Source organism: Nicotiana tomentosiformis, chromosome 8 (assembly GCF_000390325.3).
Source record: "Nicotiana tomentosiformis chromosome 8, ASM39032v3, whole genome shotgun sequence".
Taxonomy (NCBI): Eukaryota; Viridiplantae; Streptophyta; class Magnoliopsida; order Solanales; family Solanaceae; genus Nicotiana; species Nicotiana tomentosiformis.
In genome coordinates this window covers 11,106,636-11,133,926 of record NC_090819.1, presented here as the reverse complement: position 1 = coordinate 11,133,926, position 27,291 = coordinate 11,106,636, and the positions used below count along the sequence as shown (strand labels likewise).

General features: G+C 35.6%; 1 protein-coding gene, 1 long non-coding RNA gene and 2 other non-coding genes across 4 annotated transcripts; all 4 read right to left on the bottom strand.

The window, feature by feature from the left end:
• Positions 1 to 3,655: 3,655 nt before the first annotated feature.
• On the bottom strand, positions 3,656 to 7,740 carry LOC138896766 (uncharacterized). The gene is made up of 3 exons (XR_011410200.1): positions 7,370 to 7,740; positions 4,254 to 4,423; positions 3,656 to 4,006 (listed from the first exon to the last, which is right to left on the bottom strand). It is a non-coding gene; the product is annotated as an uncharacterized lncRNA (long non-coding RNA).
• Positions 7,064 to 7,156, bottom strand: LOC117274907 (small nucleolar RNA snoR31/Z110/Z27). Its single transcript, XR_004505064.1, has one exon. It is a non-coding gene; the product is annotated as a small nucleolar RNA snoR31/Z110/Z27 (small nucleolar RNA).
• On the bottom strand, positions 7,240 to 7,331 carry LOC117274908 (small nucleolar RNA R32/R81/Z41). Its single transcript, XR_004505065.1, has one exon. It is a non-coding gene; the product is annotated as a small nucleolar RNA R32/R81/Z41 (small nucleolar RNA).
• Positions 7,741 to 9,355: 1,615 nt separating the features above from the next.
• LOC104086092 (wax ester synthase/diacylglycerol acyltransferase 4-like) lies at positions 9,356 to 15,680 on the bottom strand. Its single transcript, XM_070182073.1, has 5 exons — positions 15,461 to 15,680; positions 13,591 to 14,169; positions 10,726 to 11,079; positions 10,391 to 10,528; positions 9,356 to 9,703 (listed from the first exon to the last, which is right to left on the bottom strand). Exons 1-5 carry the CDS (start codon positions 15,656 to 15,658, stop codon positions 9,542 to 9,544), a joined length of 1,431 nt encoding a protein of 476 aa, XP_070038174.1. The 5' UTR covers positions 15,659 to 15,680; the 3' UTR covers positions 9,356 to 9,541.
• Positions 15,681 to 27,291: the final 11,611 nt, after the last annotated feature.

Genomic DNA, 27,291 nt, shown 5'->3' with positions numbered 1-27,291 from the left:
TCTCATATTGTGTATTGTGATGCGTCGCATATTGGTCTCGGTGTAGTGTTGATGCAAGACGGTAGGGTGATTTCCTACGCGTCCAGATAGTTAAAGGTACATGAGAAGAACTATTCGGTCCATGACCTTGAGTTAGCAGCTATTATTCATGCCTTGAAGATTTGGCGGCATTATTTGTACGATGTCTATTGTGAGGTCTACACCGATCATCGGAGTCTACAACATCTGTTTAAACAGAAGGATCTTAATTTGCGGTATCGGAGATGGTTTGAGTTGCTTAAGGATTATGATATCACCATTCTCTATCATCCCGGGAACGCCAATGTAGTGGCCGATGCCTTGAGTCATAAGGCGGAGAGTTTGGGCAGCTTAGCATATTTACCGGTAGTAGAGAGGCCTTTAGCCTTGGATGTTCAAGTCTTAGCCAACCAGTTTGTCAGGTTGGATATTTTCGAGCCGAGCTGAGTTTTGGCTTGTGTGATTTCTCAGTCTTCTCTTTATGATCGTATCAGAGAGCGTTAGTACGATGACCCCCATCTGTTTGTCCTTAGGGACATAGTTCAATACGGTGATGCCACAAAAGTCACTATTAGAGATGACGGTGTATTACGGATGCAGGGCAGGCTATGTGTGCCTAATGTAGATAGTTTGCGTGAGTTGATTCTCCAAGAGGCTTACAGTTCGCGGTACTCCATTCATCCGGGTGCTACAAAGATGTATCAGGACCTGAGACAGCACTATTGGTGGAGACGGATGAAGAAAGACATAATGGAGTATGCAGCTCGGTGTCTCAGTTGTCAGCAAGTAAAATATGAGCATCAGCGGCTAGGTAGATTGCTTAAGAAGTTAAAAATTCCATACTGGAAATGGGAGCGGATCACTATGGATTTCGTTGTTGGGCTTCCACGGACTCAACGGAAGTTTGATGCAGTTTGGGTGATTGTGGATTGGCTGACCAAGTCAGCTAATTTCATTCATGTGATGACTACCTATTCTTTCGAGCAGTTGGCTCGAGTCTATATTCGCGAGATTGTCAGACTTTATGGCGTACCGGTATCTATTATCTCTGACCGGGGTACCGGGTACGTAGTTTACCTCACCGTTTTGGAGGGCTGTACAGCGAGAGTTGGGTACTCGTGTGGAGTTTAGTATAGCATTTCACCCTCAGATAGACGGGCAATTCGAGCGCACTATTCAGATATTAGAGGATATGATTCGTGCGTGTGTGATAGATTTTGGAGGTGCTTGAAATCAGTTCTTACCACTTGCAGAGTTTGCTTATAACAACAGTTACCAGTCGAGCATTCAGATGGCTCCGTATGAGTCCTTGTATGGTAGGCGGTGCCGGTCTCTAGTGGGTTGGTTCGAACCGGGCGAGGCGAGGCTATTGGGTACAGACTTAGTTCAGGATGCCTTGGAAAAGGTTAAATTGATTCAGGATCGACTTCGTATAGCCCAATCTAGACAGAAGAGTTATGCGGATCGGAAGGTTCGTGATGTTGCATTCATGGTTAGTGAGCGAGGTCCTGCTCTGGGTTTCGCCTATGAAGGGTGTGATGAGATTCAGGAAGAAGGCCAAGTTGATCCCTAGGTATATTGGGCCTTTTGAGATTCTTGAGAGAGTTGGAGAGGTGGCTTACAGACTTGCACTACCACCTAGTCTCTCTGCAGTTCATTCGGTATTCCATGTTTCTTAGCTTCGAAAATATCATGGCGATCCATATCATGTGTTAGACTTCAGTTCAGTTCAGTTGGACAAGGATCTATCTTATGTTGAGGAACCAATGGCTATTTTAGATAGACAGGTTCGAAAGTTGAGGTCAGAGACCATTGCTTTCGTGAAGGTTCAGTGGAGGGGTCATCTGGTCGAAGAGGCGACTTGGGAGACCGAGCATGATATGAGCAGCTGTTATCCTCATCTTTTCACCACTCCGGGTATAATTCTAAACGCGTTCGAGGACGAACGTTTGTTTAGGAGGTGGAGAATGTAATGACCCAACTGGTTATTTTGACTTTTAGAACCCTGTTCCCCTAAATACAACTCCCCATCTGTGCTTTTATAAATTTATGACTTGCGGGGATGGTTGGTTTGGGATTTGGAAGTGTTCGGGTTAAAATCGGAACACTTGGTTCCTTAAGTTGGCCTTAAAATGCTAAGTTTGACTTCGATCAATATTTTGAAAAGAAAAACCCCAAAATAGAATTTTTATGATTCCAATAGCTCTGTATGGTGATTTTGGGCCTAGGAGCGTATTTGGAATTTTATTTGGAAGTCCGTAGTTAAATTAGGCTTGAAATTGCTAAAATAGGAATTTAAGTTTGAAAGTTTGACCGGGGAGTTGACTTTTTGATATCGGGGTCGGAATCCAGTTTCGAAAATTTTCATAGCTCCGTTATATCATTTATGACTTGCATAGTAGGGAAAGGGTGAGAGAAGGGTGGCTTGATACGCGTGGCTAGTAGGGAAAACTACTAGAAGTCATGCGGTGTGATATGGGTGGCTAAAATGCGGGATGTTATTTCGAAAAAAATATTTTCTTTAAATAAATTGTGAAGGCTCCCGCGATGATATAAGAAAATGAGATATTGTGAATTTATTTATGATTTGGGACTACGAGGCGGTACCTCGGGAGTGCCTTTGTTGATATTGATTTATGGCCGCAATTGCCTTTGATTATTGTTGTGATTTTCTTAAAATTGAAAAGAATTCTGTTTTGTTTTCGCAAGGTATTAATTGCCATTATTTGGTGTAATTAAATGATGACATACTACTTGACTTATTTCTATTATAATTTTATCTTATTATATTGTTAAATATTTTTTCATGCCATTATTTATTTTTTCAGTAGGGCCTGACCTGACCTCGTCACTACTCTACCGAGGTTAGGCTTGGCACTTACTCGATACCGCTGTGGTGTACTCATACTATGCTTATGCACATCATTTTGTGCAGATCCAGGTACATCTTACCATCCCAGACATCAGTGAGTTACCGGTGTACGGAGACTTCAAGGTATATCTGCCAGCGTTCGCAGACTCCGGAGTCCCCTTCTATCATTATCATGTTGCTTCCTTATTTTCTTTAGACCTTGATATAGATAGAGACACTGAGGATAAATTCTTAGAAGCTTGTGACTTATTTCTACCGATTTTTGGGAGTTGTAATTATTTAATTTGTAGTTTATTTATTTCAGATGTCTATTATTATTCCGCATTGATAGGCTTACCTAGTCTTAGAGACTAGGTGCCATCACGACCTCCTACGGAGGGAATTTGGGGTCGTGACAATAGTACTAGAATATAAATTATGATGATTTATCTTGATAATACTGGTTTAAATCCAAGTTGGTTTCGCAAAAATTGTATGCCTCCAATTATATCTAAACAATTGGTTATGAGAACAAAACTGCCAAAATAAAATTTGGTATGTGATGTATTATTTAATATACAACAGCACTTGTACGTATCTAGCCAAGTTATGATAAGTTCTCCCTATCAAAATCGGTTCAGGGTCAGAAACCAAATAATTTCCATCTAGAAATATGAATGTGCTAAATGATTTAATTGTTCCACCACAATGCACAAAGATGGATCCCCAAATAAGGCTAGGGATATGTGTTGGTGATCCCAATAATAGGGGGAGAAAATGGGCAGCTGAAAAAGTAATGCATGTAATGAATTATTATGAGTACATCTAGATCCTCGTACGAGAAAATGTGAACTTGAAGTTCAAGTGATAATTCATGTACAAAATATTGCCAAGCGTATTTGCTGACCCAAAGCTAAATGTCATATTCAACTGTTAATGCTCCAAATAAAATAAAGTTCATAATAAATAGAGTCTATGGTATGCATGAAGCATAATAGTCTAATTGGTTCCAAAGATAAAAGTCCTTGAAGAAGGAGAGGAGCAAATGTTCAAGATGGTCATAATAAGGAGGCAGGTGCTCTAGAAGAGCACCACAACATAACACTTCAGAAGACCTCATGGGAGGGGCTCAGGTACCTGAAAATAATAAGATTAAGAGATCTCAATAAGTTATGTCTTTATTGGGTAATAGTAGAACCGATATAAAATGATCGTCGACGATATTGTTAATATAATGTAGCGCTAAATATTATTAATATTGACGAAGATCTTGAGCTCAAATCTGTCATGAAATTTGAACAGATAAATGATTGGCCAAATGAAAAATACGCAATAAAAATTGATTTCACCTGAAAATATGAAGTTGGACGGATAGTCCCAATACCTGAAAGTATAAAGCCAGTGGAGGTATAAATGTGTTCTTGTGCGAAAAAAAAGGTCAAGTCGATAGACATAAAGACGACTTGTATCACAAGAAGATTTGTAAATATCCTGGCATTGATTATATAGAGACATGTTCTCCTTTGGTGGATGTCGCCATTTGAGGTTTTTAATCTGGTAATACAAAAAAAACGTGATATACGTATAATAGAAATCATTGAAGGATTTAAATTGTTCTGAAGTATATTAAGGTTTCCAAAAAAATTATTAAATAAAGCTTCAAAAATTCTTATACGGATTGAAACAATCAGGGCGCATGTGGTATAATCGACCTGAGTGAGTACCTGTTGAAAGAAGGGTACAAGAATGATTCAATTTGTCCTTGTGTCTTTATAAAAAGATCTGGATCTAAATTTATTATAATCACCGTATATGTTGATGATTTAAATATCATTAGAACTCCTATTGAGTTTCCTAAAGCAGTAGACTATTTAAAGAAAGAATTTTAAATGAAAGATCTTGGAAAGACAAAATTTTGTCTTGGTCTACAAATTGAGTATATGAAAGATGGAATTTTTGTCCATCAATCAGCATACACTAAAAAGATTTTAAAGGGTTTCTATATGGATAAAGCACATACATTGAGTACCTCGATGATTGTGAGATCACTCAATATAAATAAAGATCCATTCTGACCTCATGAAAATAATAAAGAGCCTCTTGGTCCCGAAATACCATATCTTAGTGCAATTGATGCACTAATGTATCTTTCTAATGTTGCAAGGTCTGACAGAACTTTTTCAGTTAGTGTCTTAACAAGATATAGCGTTGCTCCTACAAGAAGACATTGGAATGGAATCAAACACATATTGCGATATCTAAAAGGGACTACCGATATAGGATTATTTTATGGCAATGATTGCAGTCCCGATCTTGTTGGATTTGCCAATGCTAGGTATTTATCTGACCCACACAATGTTCGATCTCAAACAAGCTATGTGTTTACATATGGAGACCTGTCATATCTTGGCGATCGACTAAGCAATCAATCGTGCATGCTGAGATAATTGCTATTCATGAAGCAAGTCGAGAATGTTTATGGTTGAGGTCTATAATACACCTTATTTGAGATAAATGTGGTTTGAAGTGTAACAAATTACCCACAATTTTGTATGAAGACAATGCAGCATGCATAACCCAATTGAAAGAAGGATTCATAAAAGGGGATATGACAAATCACATTTTGCCAAAGTTATTTTTCACACATGATCTTCAAAAGAATGGTGATATCAATGTGCAACAGATCCGTTCAAGTGATAATATGGCGGATTTGTTCACGAAATCTCTACCGACGCCAACTTTCAAAAAACAAGTGTACATATTTCTATGCTTAATGACATATTCAATGACATATTTTTTTTCACTTTCCATACATATATAAAGGTCTTATAATAAATAGAAAAATATACACAATTGAAGAAAAAATAAGAATCTCTCCTATCTTTCTCTATATATCTCTTAACTTATTTTTTCTTGTTCTATATTGTTATTTTTAGTTATATTTTATAACAATAAAGAATTTATTGATTTTGTTGATACCTTTTTTCATCCCTTTTGTGATCTCAAAGCTTTTTGTTGTAAAGAGTTTCTAGTATTAAGTTGTCTCGTCTTTAAAAATAGTGTAAAAATAATTCTTTAAAAAACGGTACTTTTAAATTCAATTGCGAGCTTGTTGTTTATTAATATTGATCTAAGATGAGTTATTCTTAAAAAATTAATTGCAGTAAACAAGTTTCACATGTTTCGATCTTGAGGTGTTTGACAAAACTTTTTAAAGAGAAAAAAAGTGTGTTTGGCCAGAAGCAAAAGCAGTTTTGAAAAAGCAATAAAAATAACTTATACTTGTTCTATATCTCTTAGTTTATTTTTTCTTATTCTATATTGTTACTTTGAGCTATATTTTATAACAATAGAGAATTTATTGATTTTGTTGATACCTTTTTTCATCCCTTTTGTGATGTCAAAGCTTTTTGTTGTAAAGAGTTTCTAGTATTAAGTTGTTTAAAAACAATAGAGAATTTATTAAAGAGAAAAAAAAAGTGTTTGGCCAGAACAAAAGAAGTTTTAGAAAAGTAAAAAAAATAACTTCTCCCCAAAAATAAAAACAGTTTTATATTTTTGTCATACCAAAAATATCTTTAATAAAATATTATAAATACCAAAATAACCTTAATACTTTAAGCCTAATATTTAGGATATTAGACCTTCTGCAAGCAAGTCACGTTTCTCTCCAACAATAGCTTTACAATATCTTTAGGATAACTTTCTATTATGTTTGTGAATTTTTAGGTGAATATTTTTATATTTGTTAAATGACTCTTGATATATTTAAATTATCTTGAAAGAATAAAGTACTTTTTAATTTTTTTTTATATTTTACTTAAATAAAATAAAAAAACTTAATTGTTGTCTTGATAATAAATATTTATGATTATTTATCTACTTATATAATATTAAATGCTAAACAAATCTATTTACCTGTAATTTGACACTTAAAAGTTTTTGAAAAGTTTGCCAAATACAAATTATCGCTCAAAAATACTTTTCAAATTAATTAGTCAAACACAAACGGCTTCTCTCCAAAAATAATCTAAAAAAAGTACTTATGAGAAAAAACACTGATTTTTCCAGCTTGGCCAACGGGCTATAAGTCTAATAACTCTGATTATTGAAACAATAATATTTGGAAAATGATTTTTGTAAAATTTCTGGGTAAATAAAAAATAGCTAAACAGTTAAGTAAAATCGTCGTCAAATATCAGAAACAAAAAATCTTTCTCATACACAGCATTTGGCGTACCGTGTCAGAAGGTGTCCTAAGATTTTCTGATTTCATCACATAATATTGACGATGCATCAAATAATAAAAGGAAAAAAAACAAAATATTTTATTAAAAAAAAGAGGAAAAAACAATAAATAATCCAATAGAGAATGAATCAGAAAGAACGTAGCGAATAAGGATATATTTATGGATCATTTGAAAAATTATCATCACTCATCCTTAGTTCATCACTTTCATTCTCTATATATAGAAATACAGAAGAAAAAAAAATACTTACAAAAGGAATATATCAGCGGCGGCAAAGAGAGTAGAAGTGAGAATACCGTAATACATCAGATTTTGATAAATTTATAGAAGGCAGGGAATGGAATATGGAGCCCTAATTATAAAGATTTAACTAAATCAGAGCCCATGTCATTTGACAGCTCCATAACAATTCCATATATCAACTAGCCCAATTACTCCTAGTAAGTCTAAAGCCCAATATAAAGTGCTGCTAGTAATACTAGTTTTAATACATTTGGTCGGTCGATCGAAAATAATTATAATTTCTAGCCATGAAGAAATAACCCAAATAGCCACTCACCCAACCGCTTGAACTAAAAATAGTTGATGGAGATAAAATATATGCATAATTTATGTATTATATGTGTATAATTATGTATAATATATGTATATGGCTAGAAAAGATAAATGATGAATATGGAGGCTATTTGTATAAAGATCCCAAATATACATACATACATACATACATACATACATACATACATGGTTGAAGCATAACTTGATAAAAATTATGTTGCTTAGTCTTATATCTACAAAAAATTTAATATTCGGGAAAAACTTTTGAATATCAAACTTCGTGGTTCCTATTTCATAATTTGTTGTCCGTAATCATTACATATTATTTTAGCAGGAAATTACATTCAATAATCTTGAAAATAGATGATCCTGCTTGCCCTATGGGCAAAGCTTCAAGGTCAAAAAGTCAAAAGTGTTGCTTGTGGAGGTAAGCGAGGAGCAACACTTCTTAAATTTGAAGTTCTGCCCATAAGACAAGCACGGCAAAAACCAGAATCACCCACTTTCAACGTCGTTCTTGCAAATCACCCTTATTTTAGTGTACATGACTAATGGAAGTTGTGGTCATCAAACAAAGGCTATATATTGCATAATCTAATATACATTAGATATTTGGAAAATTATTTACATTATGCACTCTCATTTCCCTTCAATCCGAAAAGAATGTAGTATTCATATTTCGTAGGGAAAGTTAGATATTTGGCCGGTCAGTCAAAAATAATTAAATTCGCAAGTCAAATATATATATATATATATATATATATATATATATATATATATATATATATATATATATATATATATATATATATATATATATATATATATATATATAATACACTGATTATTAATATTATATGTATATTATATATTAATATACAGAAAATATATATTTTTCGGCTATTATTTTTTAGAATCGTTGTACAATGTAGTTCTCCCTATTTCTTCTTTCTTCATAGTAGGAATGTGTCCTCAAAATTAATGGCCTATTCAGTTGGGCCATTAAGCTTCCAATTTAATGAAGAAGAATTAACCTAAATAGTCGCCACCCAACCTTTTGATCTAAAAATAGATGGCGAATGTATAATATATATAATTCATATATAATATGTATATAATGAATGTATAATTTATGTATACCCTTTTAAAAAAGTAAACAGTAAAACTTACAACGATTTGTATAAAGATCCCTTTAATAAACATGAATCGTTCTTAATCGTGTTGTCATGGGGGATTGTTACACAAATAGCCGACCAGATTCAATATTTACTTTTTTTAGCCGGTATACATAAGTTTTGCATTCATTATATACATATTATACATGAATTATATATGTTATACATTCGCCAGGTGTTTTTAGTTTAAAAAATTAGGTGAGCGGCTATTTCGGTTAATTCTTCATTTTAAAGCACTAGGCCTTTAATAAATAAATAAAATTGTTGATAAAAGGACACTGGTCACTCTTTGTCATAATGGTTGAGGAAGTTTCTTCCACACCGTTAGATCAAGAGTTCAAGGCTGGTAAGTTAGAAAGAACAATGATAAGAGCGAGGTATTCTAAAATACCTCTTTTTCTCTAAAATAATTTTCTGTATAATTTTCCAAATCCTTTATAATAAAAATGTTTACAACTCGTAATCAAAGAAAGAAAATTTTTAACTCCCAAAATAGTACTATAAAATGGGACAAATGAAGAGTGACATAAATTATTGTTAAGGATTAATCAAAGGGCGAAAGCATCGTCAAGAAACTTTAAGGTATTGCACTGAATAAGAGATAAATTATACGAATTTGGTTTAAGTTGATTTGGCATTGATTTAAAAACCCTGAAATACTTAAAATACGATAATTGATTGTGTACTTGCTCCTATATCTCCACAGTTGATGACTTAAGTACTGCTGCATTGAAAATGGTATCAAAGGAATATTCAATGCAAGACTTTAACTTGTTTGGATCTATAAAGCCTTTCTCCACTACAATTGCAACTCTAAGCTTGTCCACATAACTCACCATTGTCACTGATAGACTCTGCAAATTAAACACATTATCAAAAAAGACGGGTTTAGTGAGTTCAACTGAATTTATTATTTCAGCTCGAATTATATATATATATATATATATATATATATATATATATATATATATATATATATATTAATATTGGCGGATTTATAGGTGTAGTTATGGGGCACGTGAACTCATGGTCTTTCCGTAAAACTAGTTATTTTATGTACATATTTTCTAAATTTGGTATAATATTAACTGTTGGTACCCTTGCTCCAAAAGGTTTGAATGGTGCACTTGGTTGAAGGTTGAGTTATTTAACAAGAGGTATAAGAATCAATTCTCACTTGATTTATTTTTTTCATCCTTTTTTTAGTAGTGCACTCATGCACTAGAAATCCTAGATCCGCCTCTTTCTATATATTTAGCAAATTTAAAGTTCATTCATATCCTTCTGAATTCACGGACTCTAGATTTTGTCTTCACCAGTAATACATAAGCGGAGCTAGAGTATCACGAACAGGTTCGGACGAATCTAGTAGCTTTTGGTTAGACCATATATTTATATTAGAAAATTTATTAAATATGTATATATAAATATTTAATTACGAACTCAATAATTAAGACGAGCTATGAGTTCGTTGATAAATATAGAACTCATAACTGGTTTCTCGTAATCGTAATAGTGACAAGTCTTTACACAAAATGTACCTGAGGAGCACCAACAACAGCAAAGTAAAGTCCTTTTATAGGGTGGTTTGCCAAAGCCATCTCTTCCAATGGTCCAATCAGATTTGTAATTCCCATGCTCGTGTGTTTCAACGTTGCATGAATATATTTAGCTGTTGTCTGAAATTATAGAAAAATAGAAATTAGCGACGGACAAATTATGTAGCTAAATAACAAAATTCGTCGCTAATCATATTTAGTGACGGATTAGCTATAAATTATTAAAAAAATATGTTAGCTACAAGCGATTTAACAACAAATTAACTACGAAGTTCGTTGCTAATTCTAGTTTATTTTTTAGTAGTAACTAGACATACCTCAGGACCTTCAACTTTTCTCAAGATTTCAAGCAGCCTACCGGTGAGAAAAACAGATGCAGAATTCCTTTGCCTCTTAATAACACGACGGGCTTTTTGAACAAATCCAAGAGGATTAAGTGAATCAGTGGAAGTTAACTTTGGCAGTGAAACAGGCAAGAAAGTGAAATGATTTCCCCATGGCATTTCTGAATTAGGTTTAATCATTTCACTTACTGATTTGTAACCTCCAACAGCTCTAGTGTTGAATAAAACAAGTGCAGTGCATTTTCCATTGCTAGTTTCTTTGTTTATTCCTTGCATGTAAAGTCTTGTGCCATATATTACTACTCCAGTAATCACGTCGTTTATTGTCTGCAAACATTCAGAAAACAAGCAAAAAAAATTATGCTAGTAATTAAAATGACGAAATCTTGCTGTAACTGTTGGACGCGGAGCCAAAATTTGAAATTTATGGATTCGGAATTCTAGTCTTTTTAAGCTACCGAGTTCTAAATTAATATAATTTGTATAATTCAATAAATATTTTAAGACAAATACATGATTTGGATTAAAGCTACTGGGTTCGACGGGACCTGCAGCGGAAAGACTAGCTTCGGCCTGTAACTGTTACTCATTCCGTTTCGTTCCAGGAGGAAGTGCATAGTTAGCCACTAATTAGAGATGTCTTTACTCTTTAGCCACTGTTTAAAATGTATTTACTCTTTAGCCAGTGCTTAATAAATTTTACCAACCCGAACAAAAATACCCCTATGCTAGATATGAGTATTGTGTAAATATTAAGGATATGGTGTCCTTAACTTCATGAATGTTTTGTAAATATTAAGGACAAAGTTTCATGTATTTGCACCTTCTGTTGTTAAACTTTAGGACATCATGTCCTTAACTTCATATGTGCAGCGTAAATGTTAAGGACTTGTTATCCTTAACTTCATGTGTACAGTGTAAATGTTAAGGACATAATGTCCTTAACTTGTATTTGCACCTTCTGTTGTTAAACTTTAGGACCTCATGTCCTTAACTTCATGTGTGCAATGTAAATATTAAGGACACGGTGTCCTTAACTTCATGTGTGCAATGTAAATATTAAGGACATATTGTCCTTAATTTTATGAGTGTTGTATAAATATTAAGGATATGGTGTCCTTAACTTCATGAATGTTGTATAAATATTAAAGACAAAGTATCATGTATTTGCACCTTCCATTATTAAACTTTAGGATATCATGTCCTTAACTTCATATGTGCAGTGTAAATGTTATTGTCCTTAATTTTATGAGTGTTGTGTAAATATTAAGGATATGGTATCCTTAACTTCATGAATGCTGTATAAATATTAAAGATAGAGTGTCATGTATTTGCACCTTCCGTTGTTAAACTTTAGGATATCATGTCCTTAACTTCATATGTGCAGTGTAAATGTTAAGGACATGGCATCCTTAACTTCATGTGTGTTGTATAAATGTTAAGGACACCATGTCCTTAATATTTACACAGCACTCATGAAAAGAGGGTAAAAACGTCTTTTCGTATTAACTTTAATAGAGTAGTGCTATTTTTGTTCAACATTAAAAATACTTAATAAGTGGTTTTCCCATGCCATTTCTACTACGTTCTACGTGGCACTATTTTCTTATTACACTAGTTCATTTCCTGGCCAAAAAAAAAAAATGAAAACCCAAAAAGTAAATATCCATTTGCATTATCACTAAATATAAGTTAAATTCCTCAAATTAATGTCTACGATACCATTAGGCCTGCAAAGGACGGCCGATAAAATCTTAGGGTTAATTTCTCACCGAAGATTTTCTTTTAATGCCAAAATTTAGCATAATCTGTAATAAAATGTTTTCAATGTGGCATAATATAGTAGGTTTGTTATTAATGCCTGCAATTATTACTTGTCTAAGCAAGCGACATGTCATAGATCATACCCCTTAATTAGCTGCACCAACTAATTTGCCGTTCAACTCCTATATGTACTGACAACGTAAAAAAAATATTTATGTAATGAAATTGATTATCAAAAATTGTAATAAAATTTTAATATAACAACAACAACCCAGTATAATCTTACTAGTGGGGTCTAGGGAGGGTAATTTGTACGCAGACCTTACCCATACCTTAGGGTATAGAGACTTTTTCCGATAGACCCTCGGCTCCCTCCCTCCAAGAATTCCCCACTTTGCTCTTGGGGTGACTCGAACTCACAACTCTTGGTTGGAAGTGGAGGGTGCTTACCACTAGAGCAACCCACTCTTGTAATAAAATTTTAATGATAAACATTAATTGGTAACTTGATAAAAATAATACTAACATGATATAATAGATTTTTTAAGGCAACAAATATTATTAAACAACCAAGCCAAAACAGGCCATGGCGGATGTAGCTTTCAGACACCAAGTTCATCATAACCCAGTACTTTCGATGCATAACATAAATTTATATATAAAAATCCAGAAAAATTACAATAAATAATAGGTCTGAACCCATAATTTTGAGATTGAACCAATAAAACTTAAACCCTAAATTCGCCTCTGAAAACAGAGGCATATCAGAGAAATATCTCTGTTCCGTAAATGAGAAGTATCATAACAAAGAATAGAAGCTAAACATAATATATTGGAATCCCAAGTTACACAAGTTGCATACAACAAATCTACCTAGTAAGAGAGTGATTAAACTACAATGATCCGTGCAAAATTTTAACACTACATATGTATAAGTTAAATCTTTCATTCAAACTATCACAGATTTCCAACTGTGCATATATAAGTGTTAGATGTCTTTTTCTTAATTTACCATTTCATTCCTGCAAACTATTAGAAATACCATATAAATCAAGAATATGTTTAGAAACTTACCACTTTGAGATTGGCTTTGATCTGTTTAATGCTCTCTAAAGAAAACGTTGTAGTAGCAATCTCAATCGGCCGGAACTCAACTCCGTCATCGCCCGATCTGATCGGCGTCCGATCGTCTTCGATCAACGTACTTTTCAGAACACTCAACCCAAAATCTTGAACACTATTCACAAGTTTCATAAAAACATTAGGTACACATTTCACAATATTAATAGCTCTATTTTTCGTACTCAAAATTGTGCTTTGACGTGAAGGAAATGTTAAAGGAAGTGATGGATTGTCAACTCTTTGTAAACAAGAAAGTAGTGCTCCCATTAATGAATATCCATCTCCAAGTGAATGGTGTAACTTGAAAATTAAATTTCCAGCTGCGTTACTTGTTGGGTATTTTAATAAGTGAATTTCCCACAATGGTTTATTTTGTTGGAATGGATCCATAGCTAATTTTGATAGGTAATTGGAAAAACATTCGTCGTAGAAAATAAGTGATTGTTCAGCTGGAAGTACTGGGGTTTTTACATGGTCTTCAATGTTTACTTCAACTTGCTTCCATTTCCTTGCACCTTTCTTTTCTGTGATCTATTAGAGAAGATAGTATAATTAGTAGAAGCTTATATATATGAAGCATAAGAAATACATTATCACACCATTTAAAAGGTATAAGAAGTAAGATTAATAACCTGAAAAATAAAATACGTAAATGTTTATAGTAGAGTTGTTGGAATATTGTTATTGGGTCGGCTTCACCCATAAGGGATGCTAATTAGCCCATTAGCTTGTCCTCTTACTAAACCCTACTTATATATATATATATATATATATATATATATATATATATATATATATATATATATATATATATATATCTCCCCCTCCCCCGATTAAAGGTGTAGGAAAAGATATGTTTTTCCCATCAATATATGACGGCTAGGGTATCTGTGAGAAAATTTTCTCTGCATCTTAAAACGGATTAGTAGGTTGTGGATAAAGGGAGTTCATCCACTTCGTCCTGACGGCTTGTGACACAAGTCATGGTTGCGGCAGATTATGCTAATTAATATGAAAGAACAATATGCATGCAAGCCTAAGGCATAACAAGTACATTATCATGTCATTAAAAGGTATAATAAATAGAATTAGTAATCTAAAAAATAAAACACGTAAATTTTTATAGTAAATTAAATTTAGCTGATGGTATAAAGTGGAGATGGCAAATCAAGCCGCCTATATTTGTGTTGACAGTAATATACAATGAAAGGGAATAGACGGGCGAAGTAACTTAAACAAGTTCAATAAGCAAGCCAATAAGATCAAATTGCTCTTGTTAAACTATCATAAGATAAAGCTCCATAAATCAAGATGTGATGGTAAAATACTATAATGCGGAGCCAAGGCGCTCCGCCTTCGAAGCAGTTAATTGAGTTCTGAACGAATTAGCTTTTTGGTAATGGCTTAAGCTATAGATAGAAAGTCCTATGATGGTAAACTACCACGTTAGGCTTAGAGAGACTCATGGATTCCATCCGCAAACTCAAAGTTTATGGCTGACTGATATTGCCCATATCCATTTAGATGTTGTATTTATTTTTCTCCTTGCCGATCATATACCAAATCTTCGAATTGGGTCTCTTACTGGTGAAACCGAATACTTGAAATTCAATTGATCCACTCTTTTCTTCTTGTGAAATAACTAAAATGACAAAAAAAATTACCATAAAAGACATTGAACGAGTGAGTGATAAATGATCCACTGATATTAATCTAATCCAATAAGATATTGCTAGTAATTTAAATATTTAAGAAGAAACAAATTTGAAGGAATAATATATGCAAGCATAAGTCATATTAAGGGAAAGGTAGTGCATCATACCATGATTGAGGAAAAACGTGGATTAATAGGCAAGAAGACATCCTTGAGTAAGGAAAAGACCTTAGAATCTTCAATTTCAATTGGAATTTTTGATTCTAAAACAACAATAACAGAGAGAGACAAGTTTGAGCTGTTCAAATATTGAGAGATTGGACTTGCTGGCCTTTCACAATATGTTTCTTCCATTTTTATGTCCATTTTCTCACTCAATGGTATATATAATGAATATTTGGCATGCAAGTCACTATAAATAGATGATATAGACTAGAGAGATAGAAAAGGAATTGTACTCATACTTGTGTGGTCGAAATGAATGACACTAATGTTTTTTAATTGTGGTGTAGATATTTATTACTTTGATCGGCTGAACATAAAACTGTCTACTCAATAATGAAGTGCTTTGATTCTTCCTCAAAATAATTTTCAATAATTAACAAGGAAAAAAAGAGAGCGGCTTTAATATGTTATATTTGCGGATTAAAATAGTTCATTCAGTGGGCTAAAAGAATTTCTTGATTTTCTTCCTTCTTTGCTTTCCAAAAATAAAAACATAGTTCGAAAATGTTTTCTTTTTAAAATCACAATGTTTTTCAACATTATTTTGTAAACAAATGCCACCAATTATTATTCTTAGTTGTAAAAATAACTTTTGCCGATGTTTCATTGTTAATGTTAAAGAAAATGAGGAGTGCTATTTGACATTCACTATAGGCTTGTCGAACTGTCCTCCTAGATTTTCCGAAAGTAATGCCAGCTCCTTTTCAGACGACTCTTGATATCAAGGAAACCGATTTTAATTGCTGGCAAATTCAACATATTGAATTTCAATAAAAATAAAAATAAAGACAAAAACTCAATAGCTCCACCTATACTTGCAATTATTTGTTTCCTTTAATTTCTTTGTGTCCCTTCCCCTAAAGCCCTAGCTAGAATCCTAATGAGCTCTATAACCGACGCTAACCAGTCTGCCAAACCCTCGTGTCATTTAGGGTGGAGCTGGTCAGATTATGTAGGGTAACGGTGGCATAGTTAAAATTTTCACCGAGGGAGTTTAAAAAATAAAAATAAAAAGTAACAGGGATTTAACATCTCATATATATATATATATATATATATATATATATATATATATATATATATACCTTACATGTATAATGCAATTTTCCGTCGAATAGGATACAAATGAACTCTCTTCCGCCCCTAGCTCTTGTAACGACCTGACTTGTCGTTTTAAGAATTTAAGCCCCGTCTGGCAGCATAAGGCCCTGAGCAGCTTCTTATTATGTGTATTGACTTGCGTGCGTGGTTGAATTCAGTTACCAGATGATTTGGAGTGATTTGGGATACTTGGTCCCCAAAACGGAAGCTTAAGTCTTAGGATTTTTATCGTAGTCGGAACTGTGTGAAGACGACTCCGGAATAGAATTTTGATGATGTCAATAGCTCCGTATGGTGATTATGGACTTAGGAGCATGTCCGAAAAATTATTTGGAGGTCCGTAGAGGAATTTGGTTTGAAAATGACGAAAGATGAATTTTTAGGAAGTTTGACCGGGGTTGACTTTTTGATATCGAGGCCGAAATTCGATTCTGAAAATCGGAATAGCTTCGTTATGTCAATTATGTCTTGTGTGCAAAATTTGAAGTTATTCCAGATTGATTTGATGTATTTCGGCACAAGATATAGAGTTTGAAATTTTAAAGTTCATTAGGCTTGAATTAGGGTATGATTCGTGGCTTTGATGTTGTCTGATGTGATTTGAGACCTCGAGCAGGTTCGTGTTATGGATTGGGACTGGTTGGTACGATTGAACGGGGTCCCAGGGGCATCGGGTTTGATTCGGGGTGGTTCCGGACTAAGTTTGGTTGTTTTGATGCTGATGGTTTCTGGTTCTGGTGTTGTTCTTCGCGTTCGCGAGGAGCCTCTCGCGTTCGCGAAGAAGGATTTTGTTGGTAGGACTTTGTTCTTCGCGTTCGCGAAGAAATTTTTTTTGTTGTTCGTCGTTTAATTTTAGAGGTTCATACTCGCAATCTATAAGGAATTCGGAGATGATCTAAAAATTAAATTTGTAGCCCTTTGTGTCTAGTTTTCAGAAAGGTAAACTATTTGTCATTTGAAGTTGTGTACAAAAAGTTATGGTAGATACACTATAGGCTGTCCGGGAAGAGTTTGGAAATCTCTGTTGCACAGAGCTAATTTTGGAAGCTTATATCTCATAATCTATAAGGAATTAGGAGATGAGCAACAAATGAAAGTTATAGTTCTTGGAGTCTAGTTTTCAGAAAGTCAAACCATTCATCATTAGGAGTTTTGTACAAAACGTTATGATTATTATACTAAAGGCTGTCTAAGAAGAGTTTGAAAATCACTTTTGAAGAATTTGTTCTAACGCGAAGAACAAACCCCTAGGCAGCAGAATAAAGTCCAAACTCGTGTCATTCTTCCATTTTTGGACCAAGGAAGCTCGGGTGAGGTGAGTTTTTGAGAGTTTTTCATGAAAAACATTGGGGTAAGAATTCCTAACTTGATTTTGGTTAAATTACATGAATCTATTGTTGTTTTTATCACTAAATTAGTGAATTGGGTTAAAAAAAAAATTAGAAAACCTTCTTGGATTAAATTTAAGACTTGGAGGTCGATTTGTTATTGGAATTCGATAAAATTAGTATGGTTGAACTCGTATCGGAATGGGTGTACGGATTTCATAAAAATTATGTCGGGTTCCAAGAGGCGAGTCCCGCGTTGACTTTTGTTGTCTTTTTGGAATAAAATTTTAAGTTGACGTATTATTATCCGGAATTATTTTTGATGAATTTTAATGAAGTTATACAATTAATTTGGATAGATTTGAGCTGTCCGGAGGTCAATTCAAGCAAGAAGGCTATTTTGAAATATCGGCCTAACTTCAAAAAGGTAAGTGTCTTGCTTAACCTCGAGTGGGGGAATTATCCCTTAGGCATCGAGTCTTATGTGCCATTTGTGAAATATAAAAAGCCGTGTACGCGAGGTGACGAGTACGTACTCGGCTTATATGTGTAAATTTTATTGAGTTAAAGTCCTGAGCATATTGTGTGGTAAATTGGGTAATTGTTGGTATATATCTAATCATCTAATTGTCGTGCCTAAATCCTTGTTGTTGTTGAATCTGTTGTTATATGACAATTTGATGTGATTGTTACTTGATTATTTATGTAATTCCGTGATTTTGTTGGTTTGATAATTATTGGAATTTAATTTCATTATGGATTTTCCCTCTGCAAATAATTAATTAAATGAGCTTAAGAAGATGTGTTTATATAATTATTGAAAATTTGAATTTAATGAAGACTTTGCTTTATGTTGAGTATTTTCTATCTCTATTGATTGTTTTTGGGTGTTGTACACATTGTGTGGAGCTTTTCGCTATTTGTTGTGAAATTAATTGACTTGTTTGTAGCTTTGGAATTTGGTTATGGCCATTGAAAAAATTGTGGTATGAATTGATTTTGTTATGTTGTTTTGATAATTTCCCGTGTAAATTGTTGTGTTGTGTGAGTTATTATTTTAGGGAGATAAGGGTGATATTTCACCGTTGATATTATGTGATTATAAGAGTGGCATTTCACTGTTGTGTTTGTTAGAATATTGTCTGGGCGGAGCGATAAGGGTAGCAATAGGAGCGATAAGGGTGGCTATTGGTATTTTCTGGGCGGAGCAATAAGGGTGGCTATAGGAGTGATAAGGGTGGCAATATGAGCGATAAGGGTGGCTATTGTCAGGGATGATATGTGATGATGTGGGGTTGTGGTGTTGATAATTTTCATGTGATATTATGATTTTCTTGTGTTTACTTTTATACCTTGTGCAATTTATTTTATTGTTGGTAATTGATAACAATCTGATTTATGTTGAAATTGAGAGCCTGTGGCTATTGTCAGGCAGTTTAAAAAATAAAATGTGGGCACGAGGTGCCGTGAGTAAATAATGAGGATATTTGGCACGTGAATTATCCGTGTATTTGTGATATGAAATGTCCGGGAAGAGTTTGAAAATCTCTGTTGCACAGGGCTGACTTTGGAAGCTTATATCTCGTAATCTATAAGGAATTGGGAGATGAACAACAAATGCAAATTATAGCCCTTGGAGTCTAGTTTTCAGAAAGTCAAACCATTCATCATTTGGAGTTTTGTACAAAACGTTATGACCATTATATTAAAGGTTGTCTGAGAAGAGCTTGAAAATGACTTTTGAAGAATTTGTTCATCGCGAACACGAAGAACAAACCCCTGGGCAGCAGAATAAAATCCAAATTCATGTCATTCTTCCATTTTTGGACCAAGGAAGCTCGGGTGAGGAGATTTTTCGAGAGTTTTTCAAGAAAAATATTGGGGTAAGAATTCCTAACTTGATTTTGGTTAAATTACATGAATCTATTGTTGTTTTTATCACTAAATTAATGAATTGGGTTGAAAAATTTAGAAAACCCTCTTGGTTTAAATTTAAGATTTGGAGGTCGATTTATTATTGAAATTCGATAAAACTGGTATGGTTGAACTCGCATCGAAATTGGTGTTCGGATTTCATAAAAATTTTGTCGGGTTCCGAGAGGCGGTCCCGCGTTGACTTTTGTTGACTTTTTAGAATAAAATTTTAAGTCGACGTAGTATTATCCGGAATTATTTTCGATGAATTTTAATGAAGTTATACAATTAATTTGGATAGATTTGAGCTGTCCGGAGGTTAATTCAAGCAAGAAGGCTGTTTTCGAATATCGGCCTAACTTCAAAAAGGTAAGTGTCTTGCTTAACCTCGAGTGGGAGAATTACCCCTTAGGCATCGAGTCTTATGTGCCATTTGTGAAATATGAAAAGCCGTGTACGCGAGGTGACGAGTACGTACTCGGCTTATATGTGTAAATTTTATTGAGTTAAAGTCCTGAGCATATTGTGTGGTAAATTGGGTAATTGTTGGTATATATTTAATCATCTAATTGTCGTGCCTAAATCCTTGTTATTGTTGAATCTGTTGTTATATGACAATTTGATGTGATTGTTACTTGATTATTTATGTAATTCCGTGAATTTGTTGGTTTGATAATTATTGAAATTTAATTTCATTATGAATTTTCCCTCTATAAATAATTAATTAAATGATCTTAAGAAGAGGTGTTTATATAATTATTGAAAATTTGAATTTAATGAAGACTTTGCTTTATGTTGAGTAATTTCTATCTCTACTGATTGTTTTTGGGTGTTGTACACATTATGTAGAGTTTTTGGCTATTTGTTGTAAAATTAATTGACTTGGTTGTAGCTTTGAAATTTGGTTGTGGCCATTGGGCAAATTGTGATATGAATTGATTTTGTTATGTTGCTGTGATAATTTTCCGTGTAAATTGTTGTATTGTGTGAGTTGTTATTTTGGGGAGATAAGGATGGCATTTCACCGTTGATATTATATGGTTATAAGAGTGGCATTTCACTATTCTGTTTATTGGAATATTGTTTGGGTGGAGCGATAAGGGTGGCTATTGGTATTGTCTGGGCAGAGCGATAAGGGTAGCTATAGGAGTGATAAGGGTGGCAATAGGAGCGATAAAGGGTGGCTATTGTCAAGGATGATATGTGATGATATGGGGTTGTGGTATTGATAATTTTCATGTGATGTTGTGATTTTTTTGTGTTTACTTTTATACCTTGTGCAATTTGTCTTGTTGTTGGTAAATTGATAACAATCTGATTTATGTTGAAATTGAGAGCCCGTGGCTATTGTCAGGCGGTTTATAAAATGAAATGTGGGCATGAGGTACCGTGAGTAAATAATGAGGATATTTGGCCCGTGAATTATCCGTGCAGTTGTGATATAAAACGTGGGCACGAGGTGCTGTGATGAAATGATAATGATAATTGGCACGTGAATTGTTCGTGCAGTTGTGATATGAAATGAGGGCACGAGGTGCCAGAGAAATATGATGATTTAATTATGGGCACGAGGTGCCGTATATGAAAAATGGCCGAGACCCGTATTTGTATGATTATGAAATAAGGTGTCACATGGTGACTTTTTAATTGAAAGAATTATATTCAAAATATTTATTTGGAAGGATTTTTACTTAGAAAGTATTATATGAAAGAATTATATTTGAAAAATAATTATTTGAGAAAATTATATTTGAAAGAGAGTTATCTGGAAGAATTATATGTGAAAGACATTTATTTGAAGGACTTGATTTAATTGGGTGTAATTGTGTTTATTAATTGTTGAGTGATATTAATGGTATTCTTGTTGTATGTTGTGCATAATACTGGTTATTTTATCCTACCCTTATTATTATTATTTGTTTCCTATTATTTTGTATATTATATTGCACAGTTTATTAGACTAGTGAGTGTCTTGACTGTACCTCGTCTCTACTCCATTGAGGTTAGTCTTGATACTTACTGGGTACCGACCGTGGTATACTCATACTATACTTCTGCACATTTTTGTGCAGAGCCAGGTATTGGAGACATCGGACTTGAGAAGAGTTAAAGAGGGATCGTAAGGATTCAAGGTAGAGCTGATTGGTCTTCGCAGTCCCTTGGGGTCTTTTTATTTCATTGTACTGTTAATTTAATCAAACAGTATTGTGTATTCGGTCCTCGTGATCATTCCATGTATTCAGTTAGAGTTCGTGACTCAGTACTACCAGTCTTGGGAGGTTGTATATTGTAATTATTTCCGTTGTTAGTTTCTAAAACAAAATGGCTCCAAAAATGTAATTGAAATCGGCTTACCTAGTCTTAGAGACTAGGTGCCATCACGACACCTGTGGTGGGATTTTGGGTCGTGACAGGTTGGTATCAGAGCTCTAGGTTCATAGGTTCTACGAGTCATGAACAAGTCTAGTAGAGTCTTACGTATCGGTACGGAGACGTCTATACTTATCTTCGAGAGGCTACAGAATTGTTAGGAAATTTTCATTTCTTTCATTTTTGTCGTGCGGAATTTGTTGAATTTGGAATTTGAACCTTTGTATCTCCATTCTCTCACAGATGGTGAGGACACGTGCTACTGGGTTAGCTGAGCAGGCATCCGCACATACTGCTAGGGCTGCAAGAGACCACGTGTCATGACCCAATTTTCCCTCCGTGTGACGTCGTGACGGCACCTAGTCTCTACAACTAGGTAAGCCTAACATTTTGCAGAATAATGAAATAAAAATATAAATTTAACCAACTATTCAAAAATACACAACAAATCCCAAAACCCGAAACATCGTGAATCATAAACTAAAGAAGGAAAAATACAGAAAATGATGGACATGAGAAAGAGTGGAAGGAGACTCCGAGGTCTGCAGACGCGGCAGATATACCTTGAAGTCTCCAAAGTTATCCCGGCTCACTGATAGTGCGGCTGATAAGGTGCACATGGATCTGCACACGAAAAATATGTGCAGAGAGTAGCATGAGTACACCACAATTGGTACCCAGTAAGTGCCAAGCCTAACCTCGGTCGAGTAATGACGAGGTCAGGTCAGGGCCCTACTGGTAAATATATAATAAAATAATATAGAGTGTAATACCACAATAAAATAAAGGCTGAAATTTAACAACAATGGAATCATAGAAGGTAACAACTCAGTACATAGAAACACAACAGGGGATCTCCCGAGATGCTGTCTCGTAGTCCCAAACATAAATGAGCAGGGGGATCTCCCGAAATACCGTTCCGTAGTCCCAAAGTAAATATGCAAGGGGATCTCCCGGAATACCATTCCCTAGTCCCAAAGTAAATATGCAAGACAGGGGGATCTCCCGGAATACCGTTCCATAGTCCCAAAGTAAATATGAAGCGCGAATGATAGAAATACAACTACATCACGAAATTCTTACAATTTAGACTAAGTACCAATCAGGGAAGAAACAGGAAATTCACTAAGCATGCTGCACAAAATTTACATAAACAATTAAGATACGTAGACATGTTGTATTAGACTAAACATGATAGTTACACATATTGGAATAACTCAATTAATAATGAAAATAGATTAGTACTCATAAAAATGGTATAACTCAAAATAACAGGAAAACATATTGTTGCTCGGTAAGAAAATCGGGTTTTACCACAACTAGCTCGTGTACGTACTCGTCACCTCACGTACACGGCGCTCACATAGCACAATAATTCCAAATCTTTAGGGGATTTCCCCTACACAAAGTTAGGCAAGCCACTTACCTCGAATCAAGCTCAATCAATCGGTCACAATGCCTTTCCCACGAATATCCGGCTTTGAATGGCCCAAATCTAGCCAAAAGCAATTACACAATGTAAATATAACTACAAGTAACTAATTTAACTAATTAGTTCGAAGCTAAAACGTGAAATTAGAAAAAAGCCCTAAAAGTCTTCCCGGGCCCACATCTTGGAATCGGGTAAAAATTACAAATTACGAACATTCATTCACTCACGAGTCCAACCATACCAAATTTATCAAAATCCGACTTCGAATCGACATTCAACTCTCAAAACCCATTTTATGAAGTTTCTACTATTTTCTCTAATTTTCCACCCCAAAGTACGAATCAAATGATGAAATCAGTGATATAATCATGTATTTTAGCCAAATCTGAATTAGAATCACTTACCCCATTGGTTTTCTTGAAACCTCTCGAAAAATTGTCAAAACCTGAGCTCTCTAGGTCAAAATATGAAAATAAAACCCTGAATCTCGTATTTATAGTGCACTCCTCGGATTCCAATTTCGCTGACCGCAAAAAACTCACCGCCCCCCGCGAACGCCTCACCGCAGTCCGCAGAATTTCCACCGCGGTCGCGAAAAGCATTCTGCTAACCGTGGAACTTTTCCGCCCCCGCGGAATTCCATCGTTGTCCGTGGAATTTTTGCCGCCCCCGCGAACTTCCACTGCTGACGCAAAATTCTGCCGCGGTCCGCGTTCCCAACTTCAGAGACCAATACCTGAACACCACCAGTGTTTTCAACGGTGTTTTCAACAGTGTTTTCAACAGCTAATTTCATCCGATAACCATTCTAAACATACCCAAGGCTCTCGGGACCTCAACCAAACATACCAACCATTCCTAAAACATCATTCAAGCTTAGTCGAATCTTTTAATGACTCAAAACTACATCAAAACACCAAATTACCCTCGGATTCAAACTCAAAGAACTTGAAACTTCTAAATTCGACAACCGATGCCGAAACCAACCAAACCACGTCCGATTGATTCCAAATTTTGCACACAAGTTATATTAAACATTACGGACCTACTCCAACTTTCGGAATCGGATTCCAACTCCGATATCAAAATTTTCAATACCGGTCCAAAACTCCAAAAATTTTACTTTCGCCAATTTAAGCCTAAATAAGCTACGGACCTCCAAAACACAATCTGGACACACCCCTAAGTCCAAAATCACCTATTCCATTTCGGGACCGTCTTCACACAGTTCCGACTACGGTCCAAATTCTAAGACTTAAGTTCTTATTTAGGGACAAAGTATCCCAAAACACTCCGAAACTCAAAACCAATCATCTCGGCAGGTCACAATAACAGAAATAGATATGGGGAAAGCAGTTAATAAGGGTTCGGGGCTCTAACTCTCAACACGACTAGCCGGGTTGTTACATCCTCCCCCTCTTAAAACAATCGTTCGTCCTCGAACGAGTATAAAGACATACCTAAAACCGTGAAAAGATGAGGGTACTGGCTGCGCATATACTGCTCGGCCTCCCAAGTTGCCTCCTCGACCGGTTGTCCCCTCCATTGAACCTTCACGGAAGAAATGTTCTTTGACCTTAGCCTTCTGACCTGTCTGTCTAAAATAGCCACTGGCTCCTCAATATAGGATAGATCCTTGTCCAATTGAACTGAGCTGAAATCCAACACATGGGACGGATCGCCGTGATACTTTCGAAACATAGAAACATGGAATACCGGATGAACTCCTGCTAGATTGGGAGGCAGGGCAAGCTCATAAGAAACCTCCCCAACTCAACACAACACCTCAAATGGACCAATGAACCTTGGGCTCAGCTTTCCCTTCTTTCCAAACCTCATAACGCCCTTCATAGGCGAAACCCGGAGCAAGACTCGCTCTCCAACCATGAATGCCACATCGCGAACATTCCGGTTCCCATAACTCTTCTGTCTGGACTGGGCTGTGCGAAGTCTATCCTGAATCACCATCACTTTTACTAAGGCATCCTGAACCAAGTCCGTACCCAATAATCTGGCCTCACCGGGTTCGAACCAACCCACTGGGGACCGACACCGCCTACCGTATAGAGCCTCATACGGTGCCATCTGAATACTAGACTGATAACTATTATTGTAAGCAAACTCCGCAAGTAGCAAGAACTGGTCCCAAGCACCCCCAAAATCTATCACACACGCACGGAGCATATCCTCTAATACCTGAATAGTGCGCTCGGACTACCCGTCCGTCTGAGGGTGAAATGTTGTGCTCACCTCAACCCTAGTACCCAACTCATGTTGTACAGCTCTCCAGAACCGTAATGTAAACTGCGTACCCTGGTCAGAGATAATAGATACCGGTACGCCATGAAGCCTGATAATCTCACGGATGTAGATTCGAGCTAGCTGCTTGGAAGAATAGGTAGTCATCACAGGAATTAAATGAGCCTACTTGATCAACCTATCCACAATCACCCAAACTGCATCAAACCTCCGCTGAGTCCGTAGGAGTCCAACAACGAAATCCATAGTGATCCGCTCCCATTTCCACTCCGGAATCTCTAACTTCTGAAGCAATCCACCTGGTCACTGATGCTCATATTTTACCTGCTGGCAATTCAGATATTGAGCCACATACTCTACTATGTTCTTCTTCATTCTCCTCCACCAGTAATGATGTTTCAAGTCCTGATACATTTTTGCGACACCAGGATGAATAGAGTACCGTGAACTGTGAGCCTCCTGGAGAATCAACTCACGCAAACCATCCACATTGGGCACGCATAGCCTGCCCTGCATCCTCAATGCACCATCATCTCCAATAGTGACCTCCTTAGCATCACCGTGCTGGACCGTGTCCTTAAGGACAAACAGATGAGGGTCATCATACTGACGCTCCCTGATACGATTATAAAGAGAAGACCGAGAGACCACACAAGCCAATACTCGATTTGGCTCAAAAATATCCAATCTCACAAACTGGTTGGCTAAGGCCTGAACATCCAATGCCAATGGCCTCTCTCCTGCTGGTAGATATTCTAAACTCCCCAAACTCTTCGCCCGGCGACTCAAAGAATCGGCCACCACATTGGCCTTCCTAGGGTGGTACAAAATAGTGATATCATAATCTTTAAGTAGCTCCAACCACCTCCGCTGACGTAAGTTAATATCTTTCTGCTTAAACAGATGCTGCAAACTCCGATGATCGGTATAAATCTCACAAGGAACACCGTACAAATAATGCCGCCATAATTTCAAGGCATGAACAATAGCTGCTAACTCAAGATCGTGGACAAGATAGTTCTTTTCGTGCACCTTCAGCTGTCTATATACGTAGGCAATCACCCTAATATCCTGCATCAACACCGCGCCGAGACCAATCCGCGATGCATCACAATATACAGTATAAGACCCCGAACCTGCAGGTAATACCAATACTGGGCCTGTAGTCAAAGTTGTCTTGAGCTTCTGAAAGCTCTCCTCACATTCCTCTGTCCACCTGAACGGAGCACCCTTCTGGGTCAGCCTGGTCATAGGTGCTGCAATAGATGAGAATCCCTCTACAAAGCGATGGTAATACCACGCCAAACCAAAAAAACTCCAGATCTCTGTAGCTGAGGACGGTCTGGGCCAACTCTGCACTGCTTCAATAT